General features: G+C 34.2%; 2 protein-coding genes across 4 annotated transcripts in view; one reads left to right on the forward strand and one right to left on the reverse strand.

Moving 5' to 3' along the window:
* LOC127863387 (E3 ubiquitin-protein ligase TRAF7-like) overlaps positions 1–7158 on the reverse strand; it is a 36006-nt gene extending 28848 nt beyond the window's left edge. For both annotated transcript variants that reach the window (XM_052402900.1, XM_052402899.1), the window contains exons 1-2: positions 6786–7158; positions 1796–1908 (exon numbers count right to left, since the gene is read on the reverse strand). In XM_052402900.1, the coding sequence (XP_052258860.1) occupies positions 1796–1908; positions 6786–7018 (346 nt within the window). In that variant the 5' untranslated portion in view covers positions 7019–7158. The remainder of the gene's footprint in view (positions 1–1795; positions 1909–6785) is intronic.
* Positions 7150–20094, forward strand: part of LOC127863386 (methionine--tRNA ligase, cytoplasmic-like) — a 74688-nt gene continuing 61743 nt past the window's right edge. Inside the window, exons 1-2 of one of the 2 annotated variants that reach the window (XM_052402897.1) lie at positions 7150–7294; positions 18214–18337. In XM_052402897.1, the coding sequence (XP_052258857.1) occupies positions 18235–18337 (103 nt within the window). In that variant the 5' untranslated portion in view covers positions 7150–7294; positions 18214–18234. Of the gene's footprint in view, positions 7295–18200; positions 18338–20094 lie in introns of both variants that reach the window. The other variant, XM_052402898.1, reaches the window with a different exon arrangement.

Here is a 20094-nt window from a genome sequence, read left to right on the forward strand (position 1 = left end):
GGCTTAATACATGTGCATAAAATGTCGTCCCAGATTAGCCTGCGCAGTCCGTATAGGCTTTTCAGGGATGACAGTTTCCGCCTACACTGGACTTTGGTTTACAAGATACTTTCTTCTAACAACAAGAGATGTGTTTGTCAGAAACACAATGCCCCCTTCTGCCCCGCTTTGAAGCCATATATTTGACCTTTGACCTTGAAGGATGACCTTGACCTTTCACCACTCAAAATGTGCAGCTCCATGAGATACACATGCATGCCAAATATTAAGTTGCTATCTTCAATATTGCAAAAGTTATGAAAAATGTTAAAATTTTCGGACGGACGGGCAGACTGACGGACGGACAGTTAAAAACTGTATGCCATCCTTCGGGGGCATAAACAAGAGCTGTCAGAGAACAGCGTGCTCGACTATTCGAGTGCTTGACAGTATAACGTAAGCCATCATGGGGAAATTGTTTATATTCAATAATTTATTAGACGATCTTTCAAAAAAAAAAAAAGGAAAAAAAATAAATATTTTTTTTTGGGGGGGGGGGGGGGTAGGGGGGTGAGAGGGGGGTATAATGTGGGGTGGGGTAATTTATTAGATGATGTTTAAAAAAAAAATTGGGGGGGGGGTAGGGGGGTGCTGGGTGAAAGGGATGAGAGGGGGTTATAATGTGGGGTATGGTAATTTATAAGATGATGTCTAAAAAAAAAAATTGGGGGGGGGAGGGATTCTGGGTAGGGGCGTGGTGTATTGTTTGGGTGGAATCCATTGTGGTATTCAGGTAAGTGTTGTTTTGTCAAAGTAATAATAAAATGTAATCATAAATAAAGAAGTTATGGCAATTTAAGCAAAATGTTCAATTATCTAAATGTAAAAGGGGCCATACCTTTGTCAAAATGCTTGATACAGTGGTCTGCTCTTGTTTATAGGTTGGGGTCATGTTGGTAAACAAGTATGCAAAATATGAAAGCAATATGTCAAGGGACAATGAAAATAAATGGGGTAGTACGAAAACTATTAACATTTGCACGCTAACGCTAATGCCGGGGTGAGTAGGACAGCTCCGCTATATATATTTCATATGTAATAGTCGAGCTAAAAATGACATTTTAGTGGAAAGTGACATTACTGATTAGCCTATGCGGGCAGTACAGGCTAATCTGGGATGGCACTTTACCTACATGTATTAAGCAATGTTTACCCAGAACTCATCGTTTAGAAGCCCTAGCCTCATGGGCTCCTGCTCACTGACAGCAATCTTTAGAAAATGTCTATTATTATTGCCAGTGAAAAAGACTGATTTTGATACCTAAAAGTAAAATATTTTTTGATAAAATACCCTTCAGAGAAAAACCCAAAATACATTTTGTAATTCAGTTATACATGTACTTTTACCTGTTGCATTTAAGTTTGGTTGTGTCTCCGAACATCAGAATCTGCATGATCTGCAGTTTAACCCATTTATGCCTAGCGTCTAAAAAAAGGCCTTGGCAAACAGTGAAGACCCAGATGAGACGCCGCATCATGGGGCGTCTTATCTGGGTCTGCCCTGTTTGCTGAAAGGAATTTCTGTAAGAAATATTAGATATATAGAAATAAATATACTAAACATCCCTAATTTTGAAAATAAATTGATCCAATTTGGAAGGATGGGAGAGTCCATTAGGCATAAATGGGTTAACTTTGAGTCACTTTAATGGGCAAAACCAGTTATGCATGCCTTGCTATATGTGATGGTGCAAGTATGATAAAAATGCATATTCATTCCCTCAAATGTAGCATAAATGTTTTCAACGCAGCTTACCAAGGTGTATTTTTTCCTGACAGCCAGAGGGGTCTTGTACATGTGTATCACCTTGCTTCAACAGGCCATGTTTGCAATATATCAGAAGGTCCTCTATGTGGTCAACAACAAACCTGTAAAATGATTAACAAACCATTCATCATTTTAAACAAGCTCTTTCTTTAATATAATAACTAAACATTTTGATTTTTTAAAGTCTGCTGTTTTCATATGCGGAACAATAAAAGGAAATGCCTTATAATTTTGTCAAATCAAAACAATTTTGAGACATTATTGGAGACTTAACTCAACTTTAATTTCAAAATGATTTATTGAAACAGAAAAATAATTATTATATAATACGCAAGTTTATAAAACACTTTAATGCAAAATCTGTATTTGTCTATATAACAACGCTTTTTTAGAACTAAGGTCAGCAAAAATGTCTAAAAAATACGGCAGGCCTAAGAAGAGGCAGGGTTACATGTACCGTGAACCAAAGTTAACTTTGTAAATTTTAGCTCATTAATTTTATGCTGTTTCTATTTAAGTACATATGTATAAAAAATTAAAAATTCATTCAGCATAATACTTCACAAGATATTTTCCTTTGGAAAAAAGAAACCAAAAAGCCTTTAAAAACGGTAGGATGTATTTTCTTAAATTGGGAATTATTTTGTTTGTTATTTTGCTAAAAGCACTTATAAATTGAGGATACTAGTGATTTCAACATTACAATTCCTAAGGATCAACTTTTAGAACACCAAATGTTGAGACTTTAATTTTTTTTTCTTAATGTGTAAAAAACAAGCAAATTCGTTGAATTGATATCCCCCCCCCCAATATGCTTCTGGACACAAAAGTGTTATATAAGACATAAACAAAGTTTTTTTTTAAGATACAAAGGGCCATAACTCCGTTATTAACAGATGGTGTACAATGCCATTTGGCGTGCATCATCCTCTTATCCTCTTATCCATATATATACTCATACCAAGTTTCAATGAAATCTGCCAGAGCACTTCATAGATATGGCTCAGGAAGCAAAAGTGCCGGACGGACACAAAGACGGACGGACGGATGGACGGACAACGCCAAAACAATATCCCTCTGCTTATAGCGGGGGATAACAACAATAGGTCCGATTTGGGGAAAAAAAATTCATTGGGAAAGTGTCCCCCTACCTGACGCAAATTTAAAAACACTGTATTTTAAATGGTACAAAAATGGAAGGGGGGCCGGATATTATAAAAGTGTAGAGTATTGAAATAGAAGTGGGCCCACCACGCCATTCTGTTCTAGCTTTATCTCTAAATACATCAGCGCTTCCAGTAGCTTTGAAAATTTGGAAGTCCTGACTACCGAGCCTTAAATTTTGGACGTCCCAGATAATTACAGTTGGAAATCCCAATTTTATTTCAATGAATATTTTAGTAAACCCTACTGTATGTGTTGATCGCTGGATACATACATGTTCCAACACTATCCATTACCCTATAATCCAGTATAATTGCGATGTCAATATTCACACCCAAAATATGAACAGTATAGACAGTGATGCCATTTTATGCAAGCGCATATGAAAATTGAATTTTTTGGATGGCATAATTAAATCGATCCCATTGAACATGTGTAAATCAAGTGACGCAATGTGTGAGCATCTAGCACTTTTCATATTTGGTTATAACAATCAATCAATGAGCGACTTTGATTTAATTCATTATTCGTAAATTTGAGTATTTTTTTCTAAAGTTTCAATGTGTCAATACTATCTCATTGTGCGCATTAATGCTGATGTATTTTTCATTTAAAAATACTACATGTACTGAGTTGCACATCTATATTTAGTTACGACACATGGTCTGTTTTGACACGCATGCTTTTCATGTGTGGAACTTGACTCTGTCAGCAACAATTAAAACACAGGCATTATAGTGAATGTTGCAGATGCCTACAAAGGGACTTAAACAATATTATCACGTGGCTGTAGAAAAATTGTGTTATTCAGTTCTATAAATGGACATCATGAAATATAGTTGTACAGATATTAAATTGTTACCGCATACAATTTGTTACGGGTATTGTTTTCACAACTTACTCGCCATAAGTAATTAATTGCTCATCATTTGCATTTAACTTTTCAAAAGGAACAATTGTTGTTCAAGTAATTGTTTACGGTAAAAAGGTGTCATGATGATACCCGACACCGTCTTTCATGTACTGTTTAATTACCGTTGGATAATATGTAAATTTTAAAACTGTAATTCCTTGTAAGTTGTAAATCAATAAACGCTAACTTCAAGTTCAAGACAGACGTCAATAAAAAATAATGATCGCCAGTTAACCCTGCCCTTATACGCATTCTTGTTACCGATCGGGCGCTGAACAGCACAGTTTAAGGACTGGAAAGTTACCCAAGAATTTCTCTTGGTGCACCTGTGTGTGCAATTACATGGATGTGTAATGTAACTTTATTATTCGATACTCTAATATCTCTTATCAGTGGGTGATCTATTACCCAGGGTTCTCAATAACTTTTGAGCCAACAGGCCCAAATGTGAAACAGACAGGCCTACTTGAGGGGTCCGGGGGGCATGGTCCCCCTGAAAATTAAAAAATTGAGCTCTTGATTTCCTGCATTTTGGTGCAATTTTATGGCTATTTTAGTGGTCACCCTGGCGATTAAATTTGAGCTTTTTTGTGTGCATTTTATGAATTTTAGCTTTTTTAACTAACAAAAGATAAATGGAAAAAGCTCTTTATTACTTTTATAAAATTTTAACTCAACATATGATGAACAGAACGTCAAAATATTTTACTGCTTTTTGACCAATTCCAATATGTGCCTTTTCATTGTTGTTGTAATGCATTAAGGGAGATAATTAATCGATGTCTTTGCTTAATAGCAAATAGGAGCAAAATTACTGAAAAGACACGCAAATTTCGAAAAGTCAATTGCCGATTTTCCAAATCTGTGCCATTTTCAACCGCCCAAAATCTGATTTCACACGGCCGATTTGGCCGGCGGCCGGCTCTTATTGAGAACCCTGATTACCCCATGTCGCTTTTATGGTGAATAAGCGCGGAACGCAGTTAAAAGAGTGAATGACCAGATTAACTGTTGTGATTTGTACATCCCGTATATTAGAAAACAGCATACATGCTGATTATCGGACGTCCAAGTGACTTCCACCATGTCTAAAGTGGACATACGACTGCAAATTTTGGGCGTAATTTACGCCCGGACGTCCATTAACGGAAACGCTGATACATGTAACAATTACTGAGTACTAATAGTAGGCTATAGAGATATTTGCATTAGCATTTTTTGTTTAAATGCTTCAAACTTTCATTCAAGAATTTAATGATACAGATCATTGTTTAAATAACTTCAAGGGGTGTGATTTTTTTTAAGCTTGTATGCAGAGGCTTTGATCCACAGCTTGCAATGGGCCTGACGCTTTTCTTATTTGAATGTGCTCTATAATATTTTCTATATTACACCAGAGCTAAACCAAGCGCAAAAAGATAATAAAAGGGCACTTAGGTAGATGGGTATTTCTTAAATGAAAATTCAGGCCACTTTTCTAAAAGGCTCTGATGAAAAGCATAGTAGTCATGTTCACTCATAATGCTGAAAGACCTGTAGCCAGGGTTCGACACTAAGGCACGTCCGACAGACATTGTCTAGTAAGATCGGTGGTCGGGCTAGTAAAACTGCGGGCTAGCTTGTCCGACTTGTCGTACATAAAAAAAATCTATACTGATTCATATATATAACTATAACTAACTGCTGTGAAAACCTTTATTTTTAATGTGTAAAATTACTCTCGTATCTGTTATTTACATTAAAACAAAACTAGTGTATTTAAATAAACGCGGAGCATTCACATGATTCATTTGTATTTTTAGACGTAAAGGAGAGCTTCATGCAGAAATTGCTGGTTTCTATTGGTCAAGTTGTCATGAATATTAATGATTTTCTGCAGTGTCGTTAAACTGTCGAGCATTATTTTACGACTTCTATCGAAAATCGGTATCGTCAATGTAAACATTATTGCGTAGCAGACAAGAGAATGTTATTAAAAGAATGGCTTTGTTCAAGTTCAGATTTTCGTCCGACAAATCAGTTAATAAGAAAGAATCCGACGCTCAAACTGACATGAAACTTTAATATTAAGAAACACGAAAACATCAATTTTATCCTAGATGAAAAATTGAGTCTGTTCCCATGGCTTGAATTTGACAAAGAAAAGCAAAAAAAAAAGGTTTCATTTTATTGTTTTACTCTATGCATAAAAAAAATCTGGTGTTCACTGATTATTTACTGATAAATCCTGATTAAACAGTTACATGACACAATTGTGTTAATTTGCTATGATTATGTCATTTATGGTCTAGTAGACATCAGGTTCAGGCTAGTACATTTTAAGAGGAGCTGGTCCGACGGTCTTGCTCTAAAAAAAGTTAATATCGAACCCTGCCTGTAGCTAAAGAAACTTCAGCATTCTGTTTACATAGTATTGACATACCTTAATTTACGTTAAAGTCGCACCACTCAAAAATCATTAAAAGCGACATTTAAAGTTATGGTAGACAGAACTAAAGGACCTGAAGCGCATTGCTACCTTTGAGAAGGCATGTCAATCATAAGAGATAACCCTTTACCCCTTAGAACCTTATCTTGACGCATTTGTAGTATCTCAAAAAGTTAAATTTAATTAAAGACCTTTCTTACTAGATTCAAATTTAAAAGGCTTCATGTCCAACCTTCATTTGAAATGTACGAGTATGCTCTAGAGTGAGATTTGTACATCACATGGAAGAAGAAGAATCCTTTGATATTGATGAGCAGCAAACAGCATGAAACCTAAACATATTGCGAGTTACTCGCAGACTGTTCTGGTTTTATGCTGTTTGCACATAACTATTTTCACTTTGCTTCTATGTGGGAAAGGGTAAAACAAGAAGAACAAAAATGGAGTCTCGTTCACTACAATTATTTATTTACCTGTTCACTATCATTTGTTCTCGAACAAAGACTTTATGATCAATGGGACACTTGTCGATGGTCGACGCACACTGTTTACATATGGTATGTCCGCAGCCATTTATAATCACAGGTTCCTGGTACAGCTTCCTGCAAAACGGGCAGAGGAAGTGTGGGCTTGGTTCTGTGACAAAAACAACCGGACTGTCCTCTGTCACAGAAAAACTTTCTCGAACAGTTTGTCCGGCAGCCATTGTTTAATGGTCTAAAGACAAAATACCATTCTACTTCTCAATTAATTGAAAACAGTAAAAAAAATCAAGAAACTTTATTTTGGTACTTAATCGGTGACTTAAAACTAAGGAAACGATATTAACTTCCTTGCAAGACAATCTTCAATTTGGAGAGTTGTTTACAAAATTATCTCCCCTGATCTTGAAGCGTTTGAAGTGATGCAACGTGCTGTCAGTAGTGTCCACGTTTTGACTGAATTTCCATTGAGGAATTAATAAAAACATAATTTTGTGCAGGTATTGACTACTTTGTAATATTTACTTTCTCCTGTTAGTAATTTCAATGTGCTACTGTTAATAAACAATGTGTTGCCATATTTTAAACTCAACAGTGATGTTAAACCGGGTATTTTACATTTCGGATGGTTTATAGAATTCTCATACTCAGGGTTTTTTTTTAGAAAAAGGGGAAGACGCTGGACGCTGGGTAAAAGGGGAAAATCGAGCGCGAAAGAGACATATTTGGGGTACAAATAAAAACTGTTTATTTCAATGTCTATAACTCGCCTACAGACTTCAGGTTTTTTTTTAGAAAAAGAGGCATGTCTCTGAGCTTTTGTTCTTAAACACATGAACAAGTATGATATTAAAGTCAAAGTCCTAAATAAAGTTGCAGGGGTAGATCTAATAATGGGAAATGTTTTCAAATGGGGCCGGGGAACGATGTCCATATTGTGATTTCAATTTCATGATGAATGGGTTGACGATTAAGATCTGCTACAGTATTGGAAGGGAAAGGTGCGGCAGCTGCCGATCGTCTACTTTCACTTTCACAATAATCCGACAGTATTAATCCATGTTGATTACATGTACCTCCGAATCATGCTGGGTTTCAACGGTTTTTGATGATTCATTCTTAAAAAATGTGTCAACGCAATTAATATTTTCCGAGTCAGAACGTTTTATTTTGTTAAATTCGACTGGTTTCCGGTAATTAATTGACGAAACACCCTTCTCGCGCAAGACCAGAATCCAGTAAAATAGTCACATGATTAATACGATTAGTTGCCCGGTTTCCATGACGTAATTTAAGAGCTATATATAGAATCACTGGGATTCCCAGATTTGAGTGTTCGTCGGGAGTGAGAGAGAGCGAGATCGTTGTACATGGTACAAATTGGATAAGTGTCAACTTCCCAAAAGAAAAAATAACATTTCTTTGAGGGTAAAATATTATATTTTGGTGAAAAATTTTATTTTTGGAGGGGAAATGGTAGTTTTAGGGGAAAAATTCTGGTAGGGGAAGACGCTGAATATCGGCTTCACTTTCTGAGTAAAAAAAACCCCTGATACTAAGATAGTCGTTTGCTTTTGAATGTTGCATATTACACATGGAAATGTATTAATTAAACAAGAAAATTGTCCCCCTTTTCAATTCAAACAAAAAGAAATTTTATAAATTTAGACAACAAAGTGTTTCAGCAGTTTTGAGTCAGTGATGACTTAGGTGAATTGTTCTCTATTTAATGTAGAAATTTTTGTATATTTATAAATTAAACTTAAATTGGAAAAAAGTTATGGTTTGTATTTCTTTACTTTTGGATAAAAAACTCATTAAACAGCCAATCCTTCACATAAATGCACTTTAAACTTCAAAACAGCCTCTTGCTACACTTTACAAACTTCTGGAAGTAAAATAGTTGATTGGGATTTTTTTAAACTAAATTTGGGGAACAACATACTATTTATATTTAATATGAATTATCAATGTAACCAAAGTACGGTTGTAAATTGAAACAGAAAATGCAAGTGTTTGTGAGACCATTTTGACATTTATTTGTAATGTATTACTATTACTAGTATTAGTGTAGTGTAAGAAAGAAAAAAACAAATTGGCCAATTTTTTTGGCCATCTATTGCAACACCTGTCAGGTGTATATTCTTACATAATGTATTATGTCAACTTTTTTTTATCTGTCAGACATTTTAATTGTTGACACACTTTGAGTGGTCCTTTGACCAGAGGTCCAGATAGGATGCGTATTTGCGTAAAATACGCATGAAAAAAAGAAAATACGCATGACTTAAAATTTTGTTGAGTAAAAAAACTCCTGGCTAAATACGGATTACGCATCATGTGCAATTTCAAAGCGTATAAGCCGTTTATACATGCATATAAATTCATGTAAACATGACTGGTTCCCGTCATTGTGTCCACAACGGTAAAAACGTAGTGACATGACCCAATCTCCACGCAGATTTGTCGTTCCTTGCTCTCACATACACCTCTGTGAAACGCTCAGCATGCTTATTGCCCAGAAACTGGGTAAAACCGAACAAACGCATTCAAAGTATATTTGATTTGGCATTTTTAGGATCAGAGGCGTAAAATAATGAAATAGGAATTTTAAATTTACGATACATCGTGCAAAAACTTGCGAGTTTTAATGCAACTCTTTGGAACTATTTTATTGCCCTTTTACGCAGATGGAATCATTCCACGCACTTCACAAATGAAAAGAGGTGAATGTAATGTAACCGTCGTGCAAGAGATTGGACATGACCATCTATGTATATAATGTGGTCCCTGGCCTAATATACTCCTCAGTCAGAACGGTATCATTTCATTTTGGCCCACGATAAAGGCCGATGTTGACACAACGGCTCCCCGCTGCATTGATGAGAATCGATACATGTATACGCTTATGGTGAAAACATTTGACATCACATTCAATAAAAACCCAAATCGCCCAACTTCAAGCATTTAATTTTTGCTATCAGTTCATCTCTATGGAAAAACCTTTTTCCTTCAAGCGCTTAATTTTTAAATGGCAGCCGAAATACACATATAATAAACAAGTTTTGTGGGCCAAGCGTAGAAGATTTTGATCGTGGCTGTACAGTGTGTGCTAAACATTGGCTTGCCGAATCAAGTCGGAAAAATAGATTCATGACTGCTTATAAGCCAAAGGCAAAAAAACCCAGAACAACTGGTAAAACAAAAGAGATTGCTTTATTGTGTACATGACTGCTTGTTATAGCGAGTTAACACTACATGTACAACTTATTATAAATTTTGATCCTTTGGACATAAATACTCCTTAAAATTATCGGATTTTGATTTTTCGTCAATTAAAAATTTCATGAGTGAAATACCCCTTGGCTGAAAAAATTATCTGGAGCTCTGCCTTTGACAGGTTTTGCAGTCTGTTTACCCATGTAGTTAATTACATGTACCTATCCAGCTCTATAAACCGAACCTTAGTAAATATAATATTGAAAAGAAAAGTCTCTGTAGTTAATTACCTAGACAGCTCTATAAACTGAACCTTAGTTACTATAATATTGAAAAGAAAAGTCTCTGTAGTTAATTACCTAGACAGCTCTATAAACTGAACCGTAGTTACTATAATATTGAAAAGAAAATTCTCTGTAGTTAATTACCAGACCAGCTCTATAAACTGAACCTTAGTTACTATGATATTGAAAAGAAAAGTCTCTGTAGTTAATTACCTAGCCAGCTCTATAAACAGAACCTTAGTTACTATAATATTGAAAAGAAAAGTCTCTGTAGTTAATTACCAGACCAGCTCTATAAACTTAACCTTAGTTACTATAATATTGAAAAGAAAAGTCTCTGTAATTAATTACATAGCCAGCTCTATAAACTGAACCTTAGTTACTATAATATTGAAAAGAAAAGTCTCTGTACCCCCGGTAGTTAATTACTTAGCCAGCTCTATAAACTTAACCTTAGTTACTATAATATTGAAAAGAAAAGTCTCTGTAATTTATTACATAGCCAGCTCTATAAACTGAACCTTAGTTACTATAGAATTGAAAAGAAAGGTCTACCGTAATTACTCTATGTTTTCGGACACTCTTAAGTTTTCGGACACCCCATTTTTTAGCAAAAATAATTATTTTTCGTGACTCCAAATTTTCGGACACACAAGTTTTCATCCATAATTAATGTCTCTAAGTTTTAGGACAGTATATTTTTCTGGGCTACCAGTATTTTACCAAATTTCGGTCCTGTTTTCGATATGTAATGACACTTCGATCAAAGGGTTTTACAACCAGATTAACATCATAAAACATGGCAGGTGCATGCATAAGGGCAACGGACCATTACATTTGCGTTATTGGGTAAATAACCTAATAAACCGGTATTAAACACTGGTTTCCCCTGATAGCATAAGCGTTATGACAATTACCAGGGGTAGTGCCAATTAACAGTTCATTTATATACCGCAATGGTACTACCGGTACCCCTTCTCAGTAAAATAACTGCGACAAATACTAAACGCTTCAAAGTGTGATGCACCCTATTTCAAGTTTTACAAACAAAGGAAGGTGTTAGACAACAACTATCGGAAATGAACAAACAAAGAATTCATAGTTTGCAGTTTTATTTCGTTAATTACAGGTTCATACTAGCGAGTATCGGTACATCACATGCTAATCTTTGAACTCGTTGGTCAAAGTACAACCTTGTAGTAACTTTCTGTCAAATAAATTAAGCATTTAAAATTATTTAAAATGCAGTGAAAACATATATTACTGTTATTTATACAATACGGCATGGTATTTTACAAGCGCGTGCTATTACCGGTAGTCGTTGATACAATTAACGCTATTTTCGGACACTTCAATTTTCAACTCTAAGTTTTCGGACACCTGTATTTTGTGAATATTTTTCGTATCTAAGATTTCGGACAAGTAAAATAATAATTATTTTTAAGTGTCCGAAAACATAGAGTAATTACGGTATGTAGTTCATTACCAGGCCAGCTCTATAAACTGAACCTTAGTTACTATGATATTGAAAAGAAAAGTCTCTGTAATTAATTACCTAGCCAGCTCTATAAACTGAACCTTAGTTACTATAATATGGAAACGAAAAGTCTCTGTAGGTAATTACCAGGCCAGCTCTATAAACTGAACCTTATATGTAGTTACTATGATATTGAAAAGAACAGTCTCTGTAATTAATTACCTAGCCAGCTCTATAAACTGAACCTTAGTTACTATGATATTGAAAAGAAAAGTCACTTTAGTTAATTACCAGGCCAGCTCTATAAACTGAACCTTAGTTACTAAAATATTGAAAAGAAAAGTCTCTGTAGTTAATTACCAGGCCAGCTCTATAAATTCAACCTTAGTTACTATAAGGCCAAGACAAAATAATGTTGTGGTTCAGGTTACAGGCAAAACAAAATTAGGGTAGATAGGTAGGAAAAACATTTTTTATTTTATTTTGTTGAACGGTTTTCTTCCAATACATACATTGACAATCTAGCTCAAAAACCATTTTAACTGCTGATTTAAGATGAATGTTCAATTCATGGCTTCAACTTGGCTGTAGCCATGCATTGAATTTTTATCAATATCAAAAACAAACTTCAGAAAACTTATATAAAGAAAAATACTGTAAATGTTGACTGACAAAAACCCAAAAATACTTTGAAGAACATGGCTTAATTACAAAATAGATTTACCTCAAGATTTGTGCATATACAAAAACAGCCATCTTTCCAATACACATTTTCAGTGAAAAAAATCACTTTTACACAACCCACCATGAAAAACATACCTTCAGTTGTGGCAAGAGACACCTCCATAAACCCATCTTTGTGACATCTGAAGATGGGTTCAATTTTGTTGAAAATCGTCTCGGAACTGAAGGCTTTAAAAGCCCTGAAATTGGCCTGAATTACGGAGCGTGGTCGCACAATTTACGTAAAACATAAAATAAAATTGACAAAGAAAATGATTTCTCCAAATCGACGCAGACGCTCTATGCATTTAATATGTAAAGCGCCTTGCCCATGAGGCTAACGGTGCGCGCGATAAAATCGTGTTTTGCTAAAAAAGGCGGCATGGCTAAAAACTGTTCGTCTGGTACAGTTTTAATTTTACTGCAATTTTTTTTCTTTTGGCTTTAATTTTGAATTAAATGTTGTAGGGTCGCAGCAAAATAATAGGCTTGGTCGGGGAACCATAACCACAAAATTATTTTGTTTTGGCCTAATATGTTAAAGAAAAGTCTCTGTAGTTAATTACCTAGACAGCTCTATAAACTGATCCTTAGTTACTATAAAATTGAAAAGAAAAGTCTCTGCAGTTAATTACATAGCCAGCTCTATAAACTGAACCTAAGTTACTATGATATTGAAAAGAAAATTCTCTGTAGTTAATTACCTAGCCAGCTCTATAAACTGAACCTTAGTAACTATAATATTGAAAAGAAAAGTCTCTGTAGTTAATTACCTAGCCAGCTCTTATAAACTGAACCTTAGTTACTATGATATTGAAAAGAAAAGTCTCTGTAGTTAATTACCTAGACAGCTCTATAAACTGAACCTTAGTTGCTAAAATATTGAAAAGAAAAGTCTCTGTAGTTAATTACATAGCCAGCTCTATAAACTGAACCTTAGTTACTATAATATTGAAAAGAAAAGTCTCTGTAGTTAATTACCTAGCCAGCTCTATAAACTGAACTTAAGTTACTATAATATTGAAAAGAATTTTTTTTGTAGTTAATAACCTAGCCAGCTCAATAAACTGAAACTTAGTTACTTTAATATTGAAAAGAAGTCTCTGTAGTTAAATACATAGCCAGCTCTATAAACTGAACCTTAGTTACTATAATATTGAAAAGAAAAGTCTCTGTAGTTAATTACATAGCCAGCTCTATAAACTGAACGGTACTTACTATAATATTGAAAAGAAAAGTCTCTGTAGTTAATTACCTAGCCAGCTCTATAAACTGAACTTAAGTTACTATAATATTGAAAAGAAAAGTCTCTGTAGTTAATTACCAAGCCAGCTCTATAAACTGAACCTTAGTTACTATAATATTGAAAAGAAAAGTCTCTGTAGTTAATTACCAAGCCAGCTCTATAAACTGAACCTTAGTTACTATATTATACATATTGTAAAGAAAATTCTCTGTAGTTAATTACCTAGACAGCTCTATAAACTTAACTTAGTTACTATAATATTGAAAAGAAAAGTCTCTGTAGTAAATTACCAAGCCAGCTCTATAAACTGAACCTTAGTTACTATAATATTGAAAAGAAATAAACATAGTTACCTAGAAAATTCACATGAGCAAAAAATACACGCAAGATGTCCATATAATAAAAACACTTTTAAGTCACACATGATACCATCTTGAATATTTAATAATCTCACCAAAGTTCCCTTTTTTAAGGTTTTATCAAATTCACTTACTTTTATTTCATTTTTAGCTCGACTATTATATATGAAATATATATAGTGGAGCTATCCTACTCACCCCGGCGTCGGCGTTAGCGTTCCTGTTAGCATGCAACTGTTAAAGTTTGCGTACCACCCCAAATATTTTCATTGTCCCTTGACATATTGCTTTAATATTTTGCATGCTTCTTTACCAACATGACCCCAACCAATAAACAAGAGCAGACAACTGTATCAAGCATTTTTTATACTTAGATAATTGAACATTTTGCTTAAATTGCCATAACTTCTTTATTTATGATCACATTTGATTCATACTTTGACAAAACAACACTTACCTGACATACCACAACGGACTCCACCCAAACCATCCCCCACACCCTACTCCAGAATCCCCCTCCCCCAAATTTTTTTTTTCTTTTTTTTTTAAAGATCATCTATTAAATGATCACACACCCACATTATACCCCCCTCTCCATGATGGCTTACGTTATACTGTCAAGCACTCGAATAGTCGAGCGCGCTGTCCTCTGACAGCTCTTGTTTTTTTACAAAGTTCATCATCATATTTAATTGTGCATTGTCTGTGGCAATTGCTTTTCTCATGAGATGTCAAAGTGTCTCTCCTGCACAAAGGCTGACCATTAAATACAGTCAATCTTGTGGATGCGACCACTTGTATTAAGCGACCTTTGTCTTATGCGACCATTTTGAAATCCCACGGAGCTTTTTCGCTATATAATGATATTGTATTAAGCGACTTTTGTCTTACGCGACCAGCGACCGCTGATTTGTGTGTATTTTGATGTCCGAATCTTGTATTAAGCGACCACTAAGAGGTAAAAGTGGTTAATCTATCGATCTTTCAGGGACAAATCCGTGTTAATTGTTTATTTAAGCCGATAAGATGTACTGTTACACCTCTGCTTTGTTTTCACAACCATTATGATTATGCTTTGTCTCGTTGACCGGTTCTGACCGGTATTGTTGTAGACTGCGTATTAATTTATTGAGTTGAATAATAGGGGAACGTATTGCGCACAGTCTACAGCTTAAATAGTTTACTATGTGGATCGTTAAGAGACAATGCCGATTTTTCTCGAGTATAGATAACAGGTGCAGAAACAATGCACTGTACGCGACAAACATTTCCTGAGAAGTGCGGAAAATAAACTATTAATCGGCAACATCTGTCGAAATCCGTACATTACCAATTTGTAATAATGCTAATTAGTAGATATTTGTAAGCCAATCACATTGTTATTTACTTAATAAATTTTCCAACCAGGTCTGAATGTTTGTTTTCAATTGACGTGTTTTAATTTTTTCAGCTCATTATGTATCATAATCGAGTTAGATTTCCTTAAGCGTACATGCAGAAATTAAAATGTCAAAACAAAAAGTGTTAACGTTGAACGAGAAAATTCGGGTTTTGGAATTGTCAAAGAGTATAAGTGCACGTAAAATCGCAGACGAGATTGGAGTCGGAAAGACCCAAATTCAGAACATTCTTAAGCGTAAAGCCGAGGTGCTTGAAGACGTGGAAAATAATGTTTCGGGTGAAAAAAACGCGCAATATAGAAACGGAAAGAGAAATACATGTGATAATATATCATAGCTTTTGGCTTCTGACATTTATTTCTAGTTTTAGCTGTACACATGTATATGTAGACTGTTACACATTTTTAGCAAAATTCTTTGTTCTTAGGAAAAATATTTCCTTGTCTATGTTGTTTTTGCAAATAAATATGTACACACAATTGATTTATGATAATTTATAATAAGTGAAAAATAAAACACACTATAAGTAAAATATTGTTTATGTATTGTGTTTATATTCATTTTATTATAAAAGTTAAAATCATTGTGGATAAAAGAGATAATCCTTCATATAGATTAAAATTGAGGGTAAGCATTCTTCCAGAATGGCCTTTTGTATTCAAAGACCGTTTTATTAAGAGACCACTTTTGATTACTCCCTTGAGTGGTCTCTTAATACAAGATTGACTGTAAACCACTTCTTTTATCCGCTAATAAAGGAAACTCCTTACAAAGTTTACATTTACACACACCGGCAAAGTTTTCAAGCCAAGGGAAATCAATTAGCCAAGACCCAACAAAGTCCCGTTTCCGCTTGGATCGAGTCATAGACTTTATCATATTCATACTTGGTTTTTCTCTTCTTCTGATCTTCGACGCTGAACTGATTTTATCATTGGTCTGATTCATTTCATGGCTTTACGTTGAAGTGGTTTTATTAAAATAAACATCTAAAAGTGTGAGGATTATAGGATCTACATGTACAAATATAGGTGCATAACAAAGGAGCCCATTTCCGATCCTCTTATGACGGAAATTGCGTTATAGCGGATCAGCAGTGTAATTTACTTGATGTGTAACTATCATTGAAGTCAATTAAGCTGCTGAAATAATGTTCAAAAGGTTACTACATGTATTTCACTTGACTTAATCAGAATCTCTCGCTAGTCTATCTGGATTTACTCTTACTGCTTAACTTTCAATCCAAAGCTTGTTACATTCTTGGGGAATCCTCTGAACGTCTTTTGATGAAAACAAATTCTGCAAAGGCGTTTTTAATTAAGTCTCACATCTTGTCGAAATTTTTTTTTAACGAACTTTAGAGATGTCTGCATTATCTTTTAATATGTTATAAAATGTCACCTTGTCAAGTGAAAACTTAAACCCATAAAACAGAATGTGGAAAAGTAATATGTGCTTGCAGACCAGTACAATTTTGCAATCATTTTATCAGTGGACAAGTGCACCAAGCGATTTTAAGGCATGATTGTTTATTAGAAAAAATACTTTTCAGCAAAATGAATCTATTTTAATTTCATTTCAATGATACCCTTTCAGCTTGAAATGGAGCAAAAATTATTTTTCTCCACTATAAATGACTTAAAATTCACCTCCTAATTTAAGCTTCATTTGGGAAGCAATTAATTTAGTTTGCAAGAAAAAACAACATAGTTATAGTCCTTGCTATTTATTATGTTCCCATGAGATTTCATCAAACAAAGTTTATAGCGTAATACATGTACAATTTATTATTTATTATTAAAAAAAAAAAATAACAAAGAAAGGAGCAGTTACCATAATTTCAAAGCTGAAATATTTTGAATGCAAAAAATGTGGTAAATGCTACAAATGTATTTCGTAAAGATATGTACTCCTGACAAATATACAAAATTTCAGTTACACTAGTTATACCATTCAGTAGACAAATTGTAACCCTGCCCCTAACAATGTTCTTTCCTTTGGTTCGTGTATAAAAACACCGTTTAAGTCATGACTTAAGTCATGTGTGGGGACCCAGCACTAAAATAGACACTTTGCCATGTTTTGAAGCCAATTTGACAGTGAAACATTATTTTTATTTCTTGTAGGACAGAGAGATCAAACAGGTTAAAAACAATGAGAATGTTTAATTACTTTAACATACATCTGGTTTGATTTTGCTCCATTTTAATGCCGCTTTGGCAATGTAGGTTTGAAGTAAATTTTTACACACCAGTTCGTTTGTTTCTGTGCACTGATTAATTTTAGGTACTAATGTTTTTATGTGAACAGGGCCTTTTTCTTGATTTAGGGAAAGAGATTCCATTTTAGGAAAAAAATATTCAACACAATTGAAACAGGGGAGGAAATTTTCCAAAGTAAGCGCGACATTTGGGGAATATATTGCATCATTTTAAAGTATTTTTGTTACCAAGTACATCAGTTTTGTATACAAATAATTTCATGGGCATTAATTAATTAATTGATATTACCCAAGAAATCCACATATAGCGTGCTACCATGCATAATGGGCGCTCCATTTTTTAATGCCAAAATGGAGAAAAAAATTCAAGCCAAGATAATTGGACGGAAAATGGTAGTCTGGCATTTGTAACTGAACACTATATAATTTAATTTATCACGCTGAAAGTCCTGATTTACAAATATCTCTTTTATGAAGTGTTTTTCTTCAGAGGTTTCGGAAAAAAACAGGAATGAAGCTATACACTGATGCAGGGAATTTCCAGGCACTAAAGATTTTTATCAGTGCTGAAATAGCCAAAGAAAAATTGGAGTTTCAGGAAGTGAAACATGAAGGTAGGTGCAAATAATTGCCTTTTTTATATCTATATTATTGAAATTATGTTGATAAGTTATATCTGTTGATTATCAGTTTATTATTGTTGGTTGATTTTTTTTCCACTCCATTTATTGTTCAACATTAGAAGTTCAATCTCCCAGGGTATGATTGATAATTTTGGAAATATTGCTTCCAATATTTGGAGATTGTTACAGTTTTGTTTGAAATAGCTGCTGGTAATAAACTTCAAGATTGAAATTTTATTACATTTTTTTTTTTTTTTAACTTTTTGTTTTTAAAATTGTAGTAATACAATTCATAAAGCCATTATGGGGGTCTTGTTTATCAAAAGGTTTAGCCCTATTGCTAATCTCAAAAAAATATATATTTTTACTTAATGGCTTCCTGAAATTCATAATTGAAGGTAACCTGGTTTAAAAAAAAACAACAAGAAAAGACAAAAAACATTAAGTTAATTTCCCCATCCAGTTCTTAAATTTTCACGTCAGTAATTTTGAAATCAGTTTTATTCTGAATTTTGAAGCATTTTTCATAACACATATTTCCCATTTTAGTCAATACAAGGCAATTCTTCCTGATCCGAAGGGCACTGCCCGGGTGTACTTTGTCCAGGGTTTTCCATGGAAATCCATGGAAAATATGAGGCTGGAGTATTCGGACTAAGTTTCCAGCCTTTTCCAGCGTCAATATTTAAAACAAAAAGGGTGGAAAATTGTCCATGGTATGTGGAAATAGCCTGGAATAGTTTCCATGGTTTTCCAGGCTCCCTGGAATAATTACCATGGAACAATTTCCAGGGTTTTCCAGCCAGCATGGAATAAATACCGTCCGAATACTCCATGTAATCTGGAAAACCATGGAAAACCATGGATTTATTTCCAGGGTTTTCCAGATTACATGGAGTATTCGGACGGTATTTTGTCCATGCTGGCTGGAAAACCCTGGAAAATGTTCCAGGGTTTTTCCATGTTTAATATTCCATGGACGCCTGGTATAACATGGAAAATTGTCCAGAGTTTACCATGGTCACTGAATTGAAAAAGAAAATTCTGGTCTAAAAACAATATTCATGTATTAAATGAATACAATACTCACAGCTTAAGTAAATCATAATTTAAGGTTAGATTAAAACAAAACAAAACATCAACATAATGCCTTAGTTTCTTCGATGTATTATTTTGTTCACAATTCATCAAAATATAACATCAGATTACAAATTGTGTTACATTTATTTAACAAATTATTCAGATCAAACAAGTGTTGTTTAATACATGCTTACAAAGCCTCTAGGTCCATTATCATAAATCAGGCCCCTTCATAACAGAACAGGCGCTACTTTAAAAGTTAAAAAGTATAATGCAACCTTCACAACATGTATTCAAAGTAACAAAATACAAGCAAGTCAAGTAATATACAGTAACAATTCACGAACCCTGTACAAACGATATACAAGAAACAAAATGAAAAATTTAAGTTATTTTAGCTGCTTCATGTATGTCACAATATATGTAGCTGCCCATGAGCACAAGGATACTATTTTTATGTCCCCCATTATAGTAGTGGGGGACATATTGTTTTTTCCCTGTCTGTTGGTTGGTCTGTTGGTTGGTTGGTCTGTTGGTTGGTTGGTTGGTTTGCGCCAACTTTAACATTTTGCAATAACTTTTGCTATATTGAATATAGCAACTTGATATTTGGCATGCATGTGTATCTCATGGAGCAGCACATTTTGAGTGGTGAAAGGTCAAGGTCA

This window comes from Dreissena polymorpha, unplaced genomic scaffold (genome assembly GCF_020536995.1).
Source record: "Dreissena polymorpha isolate Duluth1 unplaced genomic scaffold, UMN_Dpol_1.0 chrUn007, whole genome shotgun sequence".
Lineage (NCBI taxonomy): Eukaryota > Metazoa > Mollusca > Bivalvia > Myida > Dreissenidae > Dreissena > Dreissena polymorpha.